At 38.3% G+C, this 13,426-nt stretch overlaps 2 protein-coding genes across 3 annotated transcripts in view; one reads left to right on the top strand and one right to left on the bottom strand.

The window, feature by feature from the left end:
- LOC130930434 (solute carrier family 22 member 23-like) overlaps positions 1–11,539 on the top strand; it is a 66,359-nt gene extending 54,820 nt beyond the window's left edge. The window contains exons 8-10 of one of the 2 annotated variants that reach the window (XM_057858398.1): positions 337–369; positions 1,993–2,116; positions 5,756–11,539. In XM_057858398.1, coding sequence (XP_057714381.1) covers positions 337–369; positions 1,993–2,116; positions 5,756–6,848 — 1,250 coding nt within the window. In that variant the 3' untranslated portion in view covers positions 6,849–11,539. Of the gene's footprint in view, positions 1–336; positions 370–1,992; positions 2,117–5,714 lie in introns of both variants that reach the window. The other variant, XM_057858399.1, reaches the window with a different exon arrangement.
- LOC130930437 (uncharacterized) overlaps positions 1–13,426 on the bottom strand; it is a 90,484-nt gene that overhangs the window by 30,945 nt on the left and 46,113 nt on the right. The gene's annotated exons all lie outside the window — the stretch shown is intronic.

Raw genomic sequence — 13,426 nt, 5'->3', positions numbered from 1 at the left:
CGCGTGAATCGTGTTGAACTTTGATTGTTCCGGTGTAGCTAATGAAGCATCCAGTGCTTGCACATGCAGGCATGCCCTGTGCTCTTGTCAGCTGTTTATAATAGAGTGGTTGGACATGGATCGCAAACGGCTAGAGTGGTCAATGTGTACCAAGAAGGCATGAGTTCGTTTGTGCACTTACAAGGGACTGATTAAATATTCAACTTGTGTAAACAAATAAAGGTGTCACGCTCGTATCGTGCATTGTTTGGCATGTTTGATCTTGGATTTCATTGAAACTCATGAGTTGCTTTTTTTCTTTCTCACGACTGACTCATTCTTTTTTCTGATTTCCAGTGCTTGGAAAGTACAGCACTCATCTCAATATAGGTAAGAGTAACATTTTTCTTGTTTTTTTTTGTTTAGTATTTTTCTATTTTTGTGTCGAAACACTAAGTAACAGCTAACTGGACTTTGGCACATTTAGAGAGAAAAGGCCCAAATACATATGTGTTGCTAGAGCGCCCCTACAGGCCGCATGTGCTGCTAAAATAAAACAATACTACTACAGTATACTGTACAGTACAGTGTATCATACACACTTTTTTGTATGTTAAGAAATTCAGGAACACCTTCCCCACCCTATACATAGAAAAATGTCTGCTTGATTTAAAACATTATATATATATATATTTTTCTTTTTTGGAGAAACCTGTCCAAAAAGTGTTTTTGCAATTTTCACCTGCGTTTCAAGAATTTTGTGGGTATTTTCGACAGTGGGGGTCGGGGGTGGGGTACAGATAATGACTAAAAAGAGGTACAGCTATTGACTACTGCTCATAATACTATTAGTACCACATCTATGATTGATCAGTTAAGAATAAGAAAATACTGATGAAAAGAATAACAATTTATAATACACAAATTAACGATACTGTTTATTACAGTCCCTGACAAAAGTCTTGTCACTTATCCATTTTGTTGAAACAAATGCTAATAACCTGACTTTTAATTACTCAATTGGTTTCAGAAATGGCTCTTATGAAAGCCACATAAATAGTCTGAAATATCAACAAATCTTAGCTGCCTCTTACATTTCTAACCATAAAAAGGGACAAATTCTGCAGCAGGATGGTGCTCCATCGCATACTTAAATCTCTACCTCAGAGTTTCTCAGGGCAACGAAGATCAAGATCCTCCAGGACTGGCCAGCCCAGTCACCAGACATGAACACCATTGAGCATGTCTGGGGTAGGATGAAAGAGGGAGCATGGAAGATGAAACCCAAGAATGTTGATGAACCAAGACTGCTTTCTTTGATATTCCTAATGACTTCATCAATAAATTGTATGAATCCTTGCCGAACCGCATGGATGCAGTCCATCAAGAAAATGGAAGTCATACAAGATATTTGGATCTCACAGCACCACTACTTAATTCGCTTATGTTATGTAACATATTTTTGTATTTGAAGTACATTTTTTGTTCAATTTTCACACTACTTTCTGTAGGTGACAAAACCTTTGTCTTGCTAAAATTTGACCTTTATGTCTTCATTAAGTTATATGTTTATTCAGTGAAACAAATATATTTTTGTCCATTCAACATCATTTGGGAGGGTCTTAGCTTTCATATGAGCCATTTCTGAAACCAACTGAATAATTAAAAGTCGGGTTATTAGCAATTGTTTCTGCAAAATGGATAAGCGACAAGACCTTTGTCAGGGACTGTAAATTAATTTAGCAATTTTGTTTGTTTACCACTTGTTACAAAAATAAGATGGAATATTATTACTAATATGTAGTAATGAGATAACAGTGCATGTACTATGAATATTTCAAAGTCAATTTATGTATTAAAAAAAATAGAATAACATCTGAATACTAAAATCCTTTGCTCTTCACCATTTTCCAGGTTCTTAAGAGTTCCAAATGTTTGCATGCCATTATTGTTGTCGAATCACATATTGTATTAAAATGTAATATGTGTCTTCTTATGCGTTTATGATTGTAGATAGTTCAAGCACACTGAAAAAGAATTTCTCAATTGCCTTCTCCATTATCGGGATGTTTTCGTCCCATGCCGTCAGCAACCTGAGCATCTTCTTCTGTGCTGAGATCACACCCACCGTCATCAGGTATAGCCCAACACAACTTTATGGTCCGGGGAATACTTATTCATAGAGTTTACTTGTCATTCACTGCCATCCCTCCCACTTTAAATGGGTTGAACAAAATTCACTGTCAGTGGCAATTAATGTTTTGTTGCGTAGCTTTGCAACTCCACCTTAAGTGCCAGAGGCTTCTTCTTTGTCGTCATCACTGTCACATGGTGGCCACAGATGGTGCGAATCTTCTCTCAGCTCTGCATGGTTTTACCTAACGTGGCCCTGTAGTATATGAAAGATCTGCTTTTGAACGGGCGCCACCTCGTGGCTTGTGAGTAGTGTCGGCAGGAAAATAATGTAGTGCTGGAGCGCTCTCTGCTGTCCTGAACAAGCTCTCCAAACTAAATTATGTCACTGCAGACATTAGAGGATATTTCATTGTTTTTGTAAATCACATCGGAAAGAACAGCCCGTAATTTGTATTCTGTAAATATTGATTTAGGGATTAGCCGTTATATTTCCCCAGATAGGTTTCCTGATCGGTCCCCCAATTTTGTACAGCACTAAAACATTCAATCTTGATTTATGGGATGGTGGGCTTGGGTTCAAATTCCACTGCGCTTCCTCTCAAACCTTCTCTAACCCATTTTGTTCACTCACAAACTTAACACATGCCTGTACTAGGGGTGTGCCATCTTAGGCACCCCATGATTCGATTCGATTTCGATTCAGGGTGCTATGATTCGATTATTGAACGATTATCACGATTATCGATACATTACTAATTAATAAAGTAGCCCAAAAAAATTTATATTACATGCCCATACAACAAAAAGCTGCCCATAAGCTGTTTTTTTGCAAGGTAAGTGCAAAAACATTAACCATTTTAAAGGCAGTACTTATTTCTCAATATGCCTATACATCACACAGCTGACCTTGAGATGCTCTTTTCAAAATAAGATGCAAAAACATTAGCTGTTAATAAGACAGTACTTATTTTTGTCAACAATACAATGAAAATTAAAAATAAGACTTCTTTTAACCAATATAATTTTCCCCCACAAATTTCTGTACAATTTCGCATGTTTGTAGTGTTACCACTGTACTTAATCATGGTTTTACACATTCTGCACATGGAGTAACTTTTGTACACAAACAAACAACGCAGAAATGGACATGGAAATATACGTTAGCGAATTCGCTGATTAGCTTAGCGCTTGGCACTAACTGTTAACATCTCAAAAACAAAAACAATAAAGGCTAAACCGTACAAGAGGGTTTGTGTACTCACCTCTTATAGACACACACAGGACTTAGCAACACACTCAGGACATTTTTCAATTGACATGACTTGAAACTAGAGATGTCCCGATCGATCGGCATCCTGATCACGTCATTTTCAAAGTATCGGAATCGGCAAAAAAATATCGGCCATGCCTTTTTTTAATATATATATATATATATATATATATATTTTTTTTTTTTTTTTTAATTATTAAATCGTTTTCTAATTGTATTTAACGTTACAGACATAATAATATGTTACACTCATCCAGAGTGTTTAGTTTAAGCTTAAGGTAGGGTTATCAAATTTATCCCGATAACGGCAGTAATACGTTTTTTTTATAACTGTATCACGTTAAAATATTTAACGCAATTAATGCATGCGTTGCACGACCCACTCACGCATTGTCGCGCTCAATCTGTAATGGCGCCATTTTACCTATATAGAGAGATAAAAGGCAGCGTAAAATGAGTAGAGTGAATTTTGGCAGCCTTTGGAGGCTTATTTTAATTGGCTAAAGCCTTACAATCCCTCTCCCTATGATTAAAAATATCTTGGGAAGCAATGTGGGGAAGCAAAGTAGCAATTGATCTTTTTCTTAACATCTTATTTTATTTCCCAACGCAGAGAAGATATATCAATTGGTAGCACTACGCACAGTCATGGTTCCACTTCCCATCATGCATCGGGGCATGGCTACAGTATCATTTACTGAAAGCTCAACAAATACACTAGATGGCAATATATAGTCACAATATACAAAGTCACAAGTCTTTCTATCCGTGGATCCCTCTCACAGAAAGAATGTTAATAATGTAAATGCCATCTTGAGGATTTATTGTCATAATAAACAAATACAGTACTTTTGTACTGTATGTTGAATGTATATATTCGTCCGAGTTTTATTCATTTTTTTTCTTAATGCATTGCCAAAATGTATATGATCGGGAAAAATTATCGGGAATGATTAGAATTGAATTGGAAGCAAAAAAAAAATCAATCGGATCGGGAAATATCGGGATCGGCAGATACTCAAACTAAAACGATCGGGATCGGGTCGGGAGCAAAAAAACATGATCGAAACAACCCTACTTGAAACTACTGCTGGACAACTGAAAGACAAGGAGCAACGAACGAGCTCCTTTCCCCTTTCGCTCTAAAAAATAACTTGGCACTGAACAGGACCCAAAGCGCGACCGCTGGGTCCCTGCCTGTCTCATACACAAATTTATTTTCGAGTCTTTTAAACAAGAGTAAATATCTCGCTCAGTAACTTCAGCTGCGTCCATCATATCGTCGTGCGTGCGTGCGTCCTTTAAAGGTGTCCGGGCGGCAGACGTGTCTTGAATTTCATTCCGCTACTAGCGGCTGTCATAAAGTTATTAGGGAAAATCGTTTTTCAACATAGAATCTCGATGGATCTAGTAATCGATTTTTTTGGGCACACCGCTAGCCTGTACTGAGCAGGGAGCAGAGGTGGGTAGAGTAGCCAAAAATTTTACTCAAGTAAGAGTAGTGTTAACTCAAAATAATATTACTCAAGTACAATTAAAAAAGTATTTGTTGAAGAGAATACTCAAGTAATGAGCAAAATTGTGAGTAACTTCTTACGATGATTGAATTTTTGATTTTTTTTTTTTCATCTATGCACCAAGTTATCTATATGGACTGTTATTATTATACTTTGAAGAAGAACACTAAACCTACTATACAACCACATAAAGCCAAACAAAAAGAAAAACATTGAATTCCGGCGAGAGAAAAAAATACAGAACTGAAGCGTCATTCGTCCAAAGAGCTTGAGTGCGTTCGAGTGGAGAAAACATTATGAAACTAAAACGATCATATCTCCGGTTTTCCGTGGTCGATCGGTGCCAAATAAAAACTGGCAGAGAGCCTAAAATCTGCGCTTTCGAGTCATGTTGATGACAGCGCTCTATGTCAATACTTAATTTTTTACGGTGCGCTAAAGACGCCACATGATTGAACAGGCGACTTTATCATAGAACGGCAAACTTGAGTCTGATCGGTATAATGGAGTGTTGGAACTGGTAGCGCCACTGTTGGTGTCTCTGGCAAAAAAAAAGAAGGTAAAATCTATTATGTAGAATAAAGAAGAAAAATGTAATGACTATTGTAGCCCAAATTAGCGGAATAAGATTAGTGTTTCTTCTTTACAAATCTAATAAAAAATAAAGAGTATGGTTTACTGTAGTAAAACAACTCTTAGGAAACATTTTTCTAAAAAACTCAAGTAAATGTAACTCATTACTACCCACCTCTGGCAGGGGGTGTGTCTGTGTCCACATTTCAGTGACGCATTTTTCAAACATTTTGCCACAGGGAAGAAAAGAAATAATGTAATGTGATGGACATGCGTGCAGGGGCGGCGGCCTGGGTCTGGTCCTAGCGAGCGCCGGCTTCGGCATGCTGACGGCGCCCATCATGGAACTCCACAACCAGAAGGGCTACTTCCTGCATCACATTATCTTCGCCTGCTGCACGCTCATCTGCATCATTTGCATCCTGCTGCTGCCCGAGACGCGCTACCGCCCGCTGCCCGAGACGCTTGCCGACGGTGAGAGCTACACACGGCAACCGCTGCTCCCGCCGCGCAAGCCTGGCGAACAGCACTTCCTGCTGGCGACCTCCGAAAGCACCCGCGATTACAAGCGCGTGCACGACACGCCGCTGCACGAAGCGGCCGCCACCGCCCTCTCCACCATGGACGGGGCCGCCGACGTGAACACTCTTGGCGAGACGGCCGTTGACGACGATGACGCGGCGCTCACGAAAGATGACATCGTCCACGCCAGCAAGGAGCGCCTTCTGTGTTCTGCGCGTTCACAACCCATGTCGCCCAATGATGAGCCTTCAGAAGTGGTCCTCGCTTCTATCGAGCCCCTTGCTCACACCGTCATCTCCCAAACGGACGACGGTCTGCATCCGTCCCCAACCCTAGAAGCGCTTCTGGACCCCCCCGACCAGGTGGACAAGGATATTACGTCCGAACAACCTGATCCACCGTCCCCAGAAGACTCTTTAGCTGACTCGCCGTCACCGGCGCCACCACCCCCCACGGCAGATAGTGATGCTTCTGCCACCCTTCTGCCAGACATCCACTTAGAAATGGAGATAGAAGACGAATCTACGCTGCCGTTGCCTCCCAGCGGCAACCATTGTTCCCCCCTTCCAACACCCATCCCAGACTCTGTTTTACCCCCGTCGAGCCCCACGTCCCCACTTGAATCCCCTTCCCCACCTCCCTCTCCCCCCACTCCCCTCATCACAGAAGCAACCACTTTGACTGATCCTCCTTTACGGGTTTCTCTTGACTCAGACTCTGATTCTAGCCCTTCAGGAGCGCCCCCTCCCTCTATAATGGTCTGTACAGTTTCCTCCCCCATAGACTCTGGCGTGCTGTCAATCAGCGTGAGCACTGAAAGTAACGCCATCAATAGTGTGGCGTCGTCATGATGATGATGACAATGACTGCCTGTGTGCTACGGCAAATACATGCTCTCGCACTTAAAAAGAAGACCGTCCCAGCTTGTAGTTGGGGGGGTCACATGATCTCTCTCCTGTTCCTCTTCCTGCACAAGAGACTGCTTTCTTGTACTGTTTTTTTTTTGTTTTTGTCAGTCAACAGGAAAAAGAAACATCACCAGCCTTTAAACGTATAAATGGATTAAAAAACTTTTCAAGTCGATCAGAAAGTGACGATGAAATGCTGAAAAGTCCAAATGAAAACATGTTTGTCACACATGCAGTGCTGAACGATTTTTTTTTAGACTGGTTTTTCATAACCTCGAATGAGAAATGAAAATAGTGATTCAACAAAAAGCGAAAATCTGCAAGTTAATGGTGAATTTCCTCTAGTTGACACAAAATGTCATTTTCAATAGCTGTTCTGAGCAGTAATGAGAAATTTAAACTGACTTCATCCAAATATGACCTGTAAAAAATAATATATTTAAACATTAAAAGACATTTTTTTTCTGTTCAGGGAGGCAAAAATAATTACAATTTGAAATTTTAGACCTTTCCTATTTTTTTTTAACGCTGCTCATTTTGGGCAACATAAACGGGTCTGATACTTTTGTTATGCACTGCATGGAACAAATAACTATTAATTCTTGGGCTGTAACTTGGGCGAACAATCACAAGAAACGGCACAAAAAACTACTCCCCCCATAAAACCAAAATGAAAAGTGCCAAAAATGAATATTGCATGTTTCCCTGTCATAGACTTAATGTGGATGGAGTGAATCGGATGACTATCGGAGTGTTTCCAAGGAACGAGCCGCACACAAATATGTATCTTCCCCAAAACAAGGGGTAAAAACAGACTGTCGTAATACTCCCTTGATATTGTCAGCAAATGCATAGTTGTGTGTGTGTCAAGCAAATTTAAAAAGTGATTGACCCGATTTATGTACAAAGCTTAACCTTGCAATAAGTCACACCTCAGACAGCACACAAAATACGGCCATTTTTCGGCTACAATATTTATTTTTCACATTCACGCACATGTAACTGCTTATAAAGAGACTTAACTCTTCTGTCTATACTTGACACACACACATACAGTCTTGCAGAGATGTTTACAATTGCTAACTGTAAATCTCGAAGCTAGACAACAATTTACTTTTTTTTTTATTTTTATTTTTTTAAAAGACCGAAATGAGGTTTGTCTCGCTCTGTCGTGGTACGGCCATGAAAACACCCCGCCAAATATCACAGGTACTTAGCAACAATGATCTTCCGCCATATGCACTGACCTTAAGATTGTGCTTGTTTTCTCCTTCCTTCCTGTGAATGATGTAATGCAGCTTAAATCAAAGTACAATGGTGTTTTTTTAAGATGGCAATTCATGATAGATGATCATACATGGAACATTTTTGCCAATGTGATGCTGCTACACCACGCCAAGCACAAATTCCCTGCAATCATGTGAAGTCCACATTGAAACCATGTAGTAGTATTTGGGCCACACTGAGGAGGAATCAAAAATGTTTTGGGAAAAGGTCATTTAAGCAGCTAAAACTTAAAAAAATATATATATATATATTATTTTTTTTTTAAACTAACTTTAATATTGGATTTGATGCAAAACATACAAAAATTGTTTTGGTATATCAGTGTGCTGCACAGCTCGACCGATCGGCACAGTTGAAATATTGAAACGACGGGAATTTTCGCGCGGCGCATTTTCGAATGACCCCGAAAAATGTTCAGTTCGCCCGTAAACGCCGACTTATCGGGAAAAAAAATAAAAATAAAAATCTTTAAATGTATGTAGTCCGACAATTTTTGACCAAATCACATAATGTGACATCAAAATTTTGGGACAGTGAGGGGCATAAAAGGTGTTTACAGAATTTGGAAAAAAAACCACCAAAAACTGTCCCATTCATTTCTAATGGGATGCCATTGACAGCCTCATAAGTCCAAATTTCCCATTCATTTCCAATAGCATTTATTTTGCATTGACGCCCATTTAAACAGGTTCCAATGAGGACGATGCACGTCAATGCGATTGACAATCATGTATGTCGATTCTGTTAAGGCCAATGTACTTGGATTCCATTGACGCATATGTAAGTCGATGACATTGACGGCCATGTACGTCCAAATTTCCCATTCATTTCCAATGGCGTTTACATTGCATTGACGCCCATATACCCCGTTTATGTTGATTCAATTCATGCCAATGTACAAGGATTCCATTGACGCATATGTAAGTCGATGATATTGACAGCCATGTACGTCCGAATTTCCCACTCGTTTCCAATGACATTTACATTGCATTGAGCTGATATCACTTGGACATGCCCCCAAATCAACAGGAAGTGACTTGATTATGACCAGGATATGTCCCTCAAATGTCCCCAAATGTACAGGAAATGACCTGATAACAACAGGACGTGTCCCAAATCCCCAGGTGTCCCCGATTCTATTGGTGTCAGTGTACTTGGATTCCATTGACGCATATGTAAGTCGATGCCATTGACGGCCATGTACGTCCAAATTTCCCATTCATTTCCAATGGCATTTACATTGCATTGACGCTCATATACCCCATTTATTTAGATTCAATTGATATCAATGTACAAGGATTCCATTGACGCATATCTAACTCGATGCCATTGACGGCCATGTACATCCAAATTTCCCACACGTTTCCAATGGCATTTACATTGCATTGACCTGATATCACCTGGACATGCCCCCCAATCAACAGGAAGTGACTTGATATGACGAGGACATGTCCCCCAAATGTCCCCAAATCAACAGGAAGTGGCCTGATATTGTCCCTGAAATGTCCCCATGTCAACCTGGGCGAGGTTAGGATCTGTATCTCCCCACAGCAACGCCTCATAGTAATTTCTCCAGAAGTTGCAGTTTCTAGTTTAACAGAAGTCTTTTTCAAATCATTGTTCAAAATCTAAATTTATTGATTTTTTTTCATGAAATGAAATTTACTCTTAATATTTAAGGACTTTTTTTCTTGAGGACTGGTGCCAGTTGCATAAAATCCTCAAAAGTTACATCAAAAGTCCCAGGATGGCATAGGAGACCATATTTACTTCATGTGATGAAGTGTTTACGGAAATTGTCACGTCAAGGATATGTTCCCGTCACACTGTGAATCACATATATTTGTGCAATTTGAATAGGCACACAAAAATATCGCAATTACAAAAAAAAAAAAAAATGGGGCGTCATGCCCTGCAGTGTAAACGTAGCCCAAGATTTTGTGTTTTACGTTTCACTTGCACTCAGTAGTGTGATTAAAGGTTATTCACTTAACTTTAAATTTGTGTTTGTTTGGGAAAACCTAATTTTAAAAACGTGAATTCTACAGGAATAAATATAATCTCAAAATATTGTCTCTTCTAAAGAACAAATGTTTTTTTGTTATTTGAGAATTCATAAAAGACCAGCAAAAATGATCATCTGACATTTTTGTTATATTAGAAATGTTTTGTAAAATGAACTCATTCCTTAATATTCACTTTTCCTCCAATCTTTTTTTTTTTCAACATGTTTTTTCCTCCTCGTCACATATCTTTTTACTAGATACCCTAACTTGAGATGTTGTATCCTAACCATTTTTTTAAATAAGCAGAACCACTACTATTGTTACACTGGCTCTTCTCACACCATGACATATGTACGCCTTCATTGTGATTGACATACAATCAATTTAAACTGCTTCTCATTTCAAACGAGTTGGACGCCTATCACTGTCAATGGCAGTAAATGAGTTGACATGTGCCAAAAGAATTTGACTTTTTTTTTATTTTTTATTTTTTTAAATATACTTCTTCACAATTTCTTTTTCAGTGTGGCCCTCTTATAATGTTGTTTCAAAGAAGCATTTCCCAAATAGGATGAAAAATACAATAGAAAAGGGAAGAAGGAGCTTAATTTTAACAATTGACCATCTCGGTTTTGCCAGCGGAAAGGGTGACATCTGCTGCAGAGATTTTATTTTAACTCTGCTTCCTTCCGTTCGATATGTGTGTTATGTGTGCATGTGTTTTCTTGTGTCGCCACACCAGCGGCCAAATTAAAACGACAAAACTCAAGTCACATCTCATCCAACTTTTGCAAGGTTCTAACTGAAGCATCGCAAAACAACAAATCCAACTTGGCACCAGTGTAAACTGTGAGCGAACATCCTACAGTGTGCGTTAAGGTGAATACTGCACAGCAGTACTGAACAGCGAATGTAACAGTGAAGGATCGATGAGTGAAAGGTGACCAAGTGTTCAGGTTCTGCTTTCTTCCTCACTTGAAGAGGGATTTGAATGAATGTAAAAAGAGAAAAACATAGATTGTACCATTTATGATTTCAGAATGTTTGATTTCACTTTATTTTAACATTCTTACAATTGTATATAAGCCATACCTGTTGTTAAAATAAACCATTATTTATTGAAATGTTTATTTTTTCCCAAAAAAATGCATGGAGGGGAAAGTGTTGTAGTTTCCGTATGATTGGTTAATTTTGCAGGGGTATACACACAGTGTATCACAAAAGTGAGTACACCCCTCGCATTTCTGCAGATATTTAAGTATATCTTTTCATGGGACAGCACTGACAAAATGACACTTTGACACAATGAAAAGTAGTCTGTGTGCAGCTTATATATAATATCTAAACCCCTGGCAACAAAAGTGAATGCACCCCTTAGAAACTACATCCCTAAATGTCCAAATTGAGTACTGCTTGTCATTTCCCCTCCAATTCCCTCCATTTTCCTTTCCAAGTGAAAGGTGGAGGTGCGCAAAGTCTCAAATATCCGGCAGCTCCGCAACGTCGTCATGGAGGAGTGGAGGTGCAGTCCAGTGGCAACCTGTGAAGCTCTGGTCAACTCCATGCCCAGAAGAGTAAAGGCAGTTCTGGATAACAGTGGTGGCAACACAAAATATTGACAGTTGACATGTTGTATGTTAATATTGACAACTTTCACTAAGGTGTGTACTCACTTTCGTTGCCAGGGGTTTGGTATTAATGGCTATATTTTGAGTTATTTTGGGGGGAAAATAAATTAACTCTATTATATAAGCTGCTACTACTTTTCTTGTGTCAAAGTGTCATTTTGTCAGTGTTGTCCCATGAAAAGATATACTTAAATTTCTGCAGAAATGCGACGGGTATACTCACTTTTGTGATACACTGTAAAAATAATTCTTGCGTTGCATAGGTTACAATGTTGAAATGCTGACATTTTTACTATCAGTTAAAGCTGACATTTCAGCAGGGGTGTGTAGATTACACTCAGACTAAAGGACGTGATTTAAAAATACAGCTTCACAAAGCTCTTTTGCTTAACATTTTTTTATTGTAATATTTCATTTTATATATAATAACATCATTGGAATTTAAATCAAAGCAGTGCTTCTGATTTATCTGTAAGTACACCTCTGCATAACATGTCCTTTTTAATATTTACAAAAAAATATAGACCAACTTACAATAAAGTATTACTTTGTTAACAGTTTTGTAACAGATAAGACTTAAAGCACATCAATTTGCCTGAATAACAACAACAACAAAAAAAAGTAATCTAAACTGTAAAAATACACTCGAGTTACATTTTTGACCATTTGACACTGAAAAATAAAATTTAATAACATCAATAAATAATATTAAATTCAAATTGATTAGCAACTAGGGCTGTCAAAATTATCGCGTTAACTGGCGTTAATTAATTTTTTAAATTAATCACCACGTTAAAATATTTGACGCAATTAACGCACTTGCCCAGCTCAGACATATTTAAATGTCACTAGAGTGAAAGGCCCACTTGTTAATTGTGTTTTGCGGAGTTTTGCTGCCCTCTGCTGGCGTTTGGGTGCGACTGATTTTATAGTGTAAGTAATTATTGCCATCAACAATGGCGGGCTACTAGTTTATTTTTTGATTGAAAATTTAACAAATTTTATTAAAACGAAAACATTAAGAGGGGTTTTAATATAAAATTTCTATAACTGATTTAGAACTGATTTATTGTTATAATAAACAAATACAGTCCTTATGTACCGCATGTTGAAAATATATATCCATCTTGCGTCTTATCTTTCCATTCCAACAATAATTTAGAGAAAAATATGGCATATTATATAGATGGTTTGAATTGCGATTAATTGCGATTAATTACGATTAATTAATTATTAAGCTGTAATTAACTCGATTAAAAATTTTAATCGTTTGACAGCCCTATTAGCAACATTAACTCATGAGGACAATATGCCAAACAATTTGACCGACAAAAAACAAAAACTAATGAAACAAAAACGACAGTGTCATTGGACAGTAGGGCAGTTATTATTTACCTACCCCACACCACTATGCTGTGGTGTGGGGTAGGCATGTGCTGATATGAGATTCTGATGGTATGACAGCCTTAAGCAATAATTTCACGGTATCACGGTATTTGCACTTTCAGCTCTAAAATGTTTTATTTTGAGATTTCTGAGTTACAAGAAAAAAAAATCCATTGAACAGTATTTTTATTTTTCAAAACAACATATTACCAAA

This window comes from Corythoichthys intestinalis, chromosome 14 (assembly GCF_030265065.1).
Source record: "Corythoichthys intestinalis isolate RoL2023-P3 chromosome 14, ASM3026506v1, whole genome shotgun sequence".
NCBI lineage: Eukaryota > Metazoa > Chordata > Actinopteri > Syngnathiformes > Syngnathidae > Corythoichthys > Corythoichthys intestinalis.
Note: the sequence above shows the minus strand (reverse complement) of the source record. Positions and strands in the feature narration are given on the sequence as shown.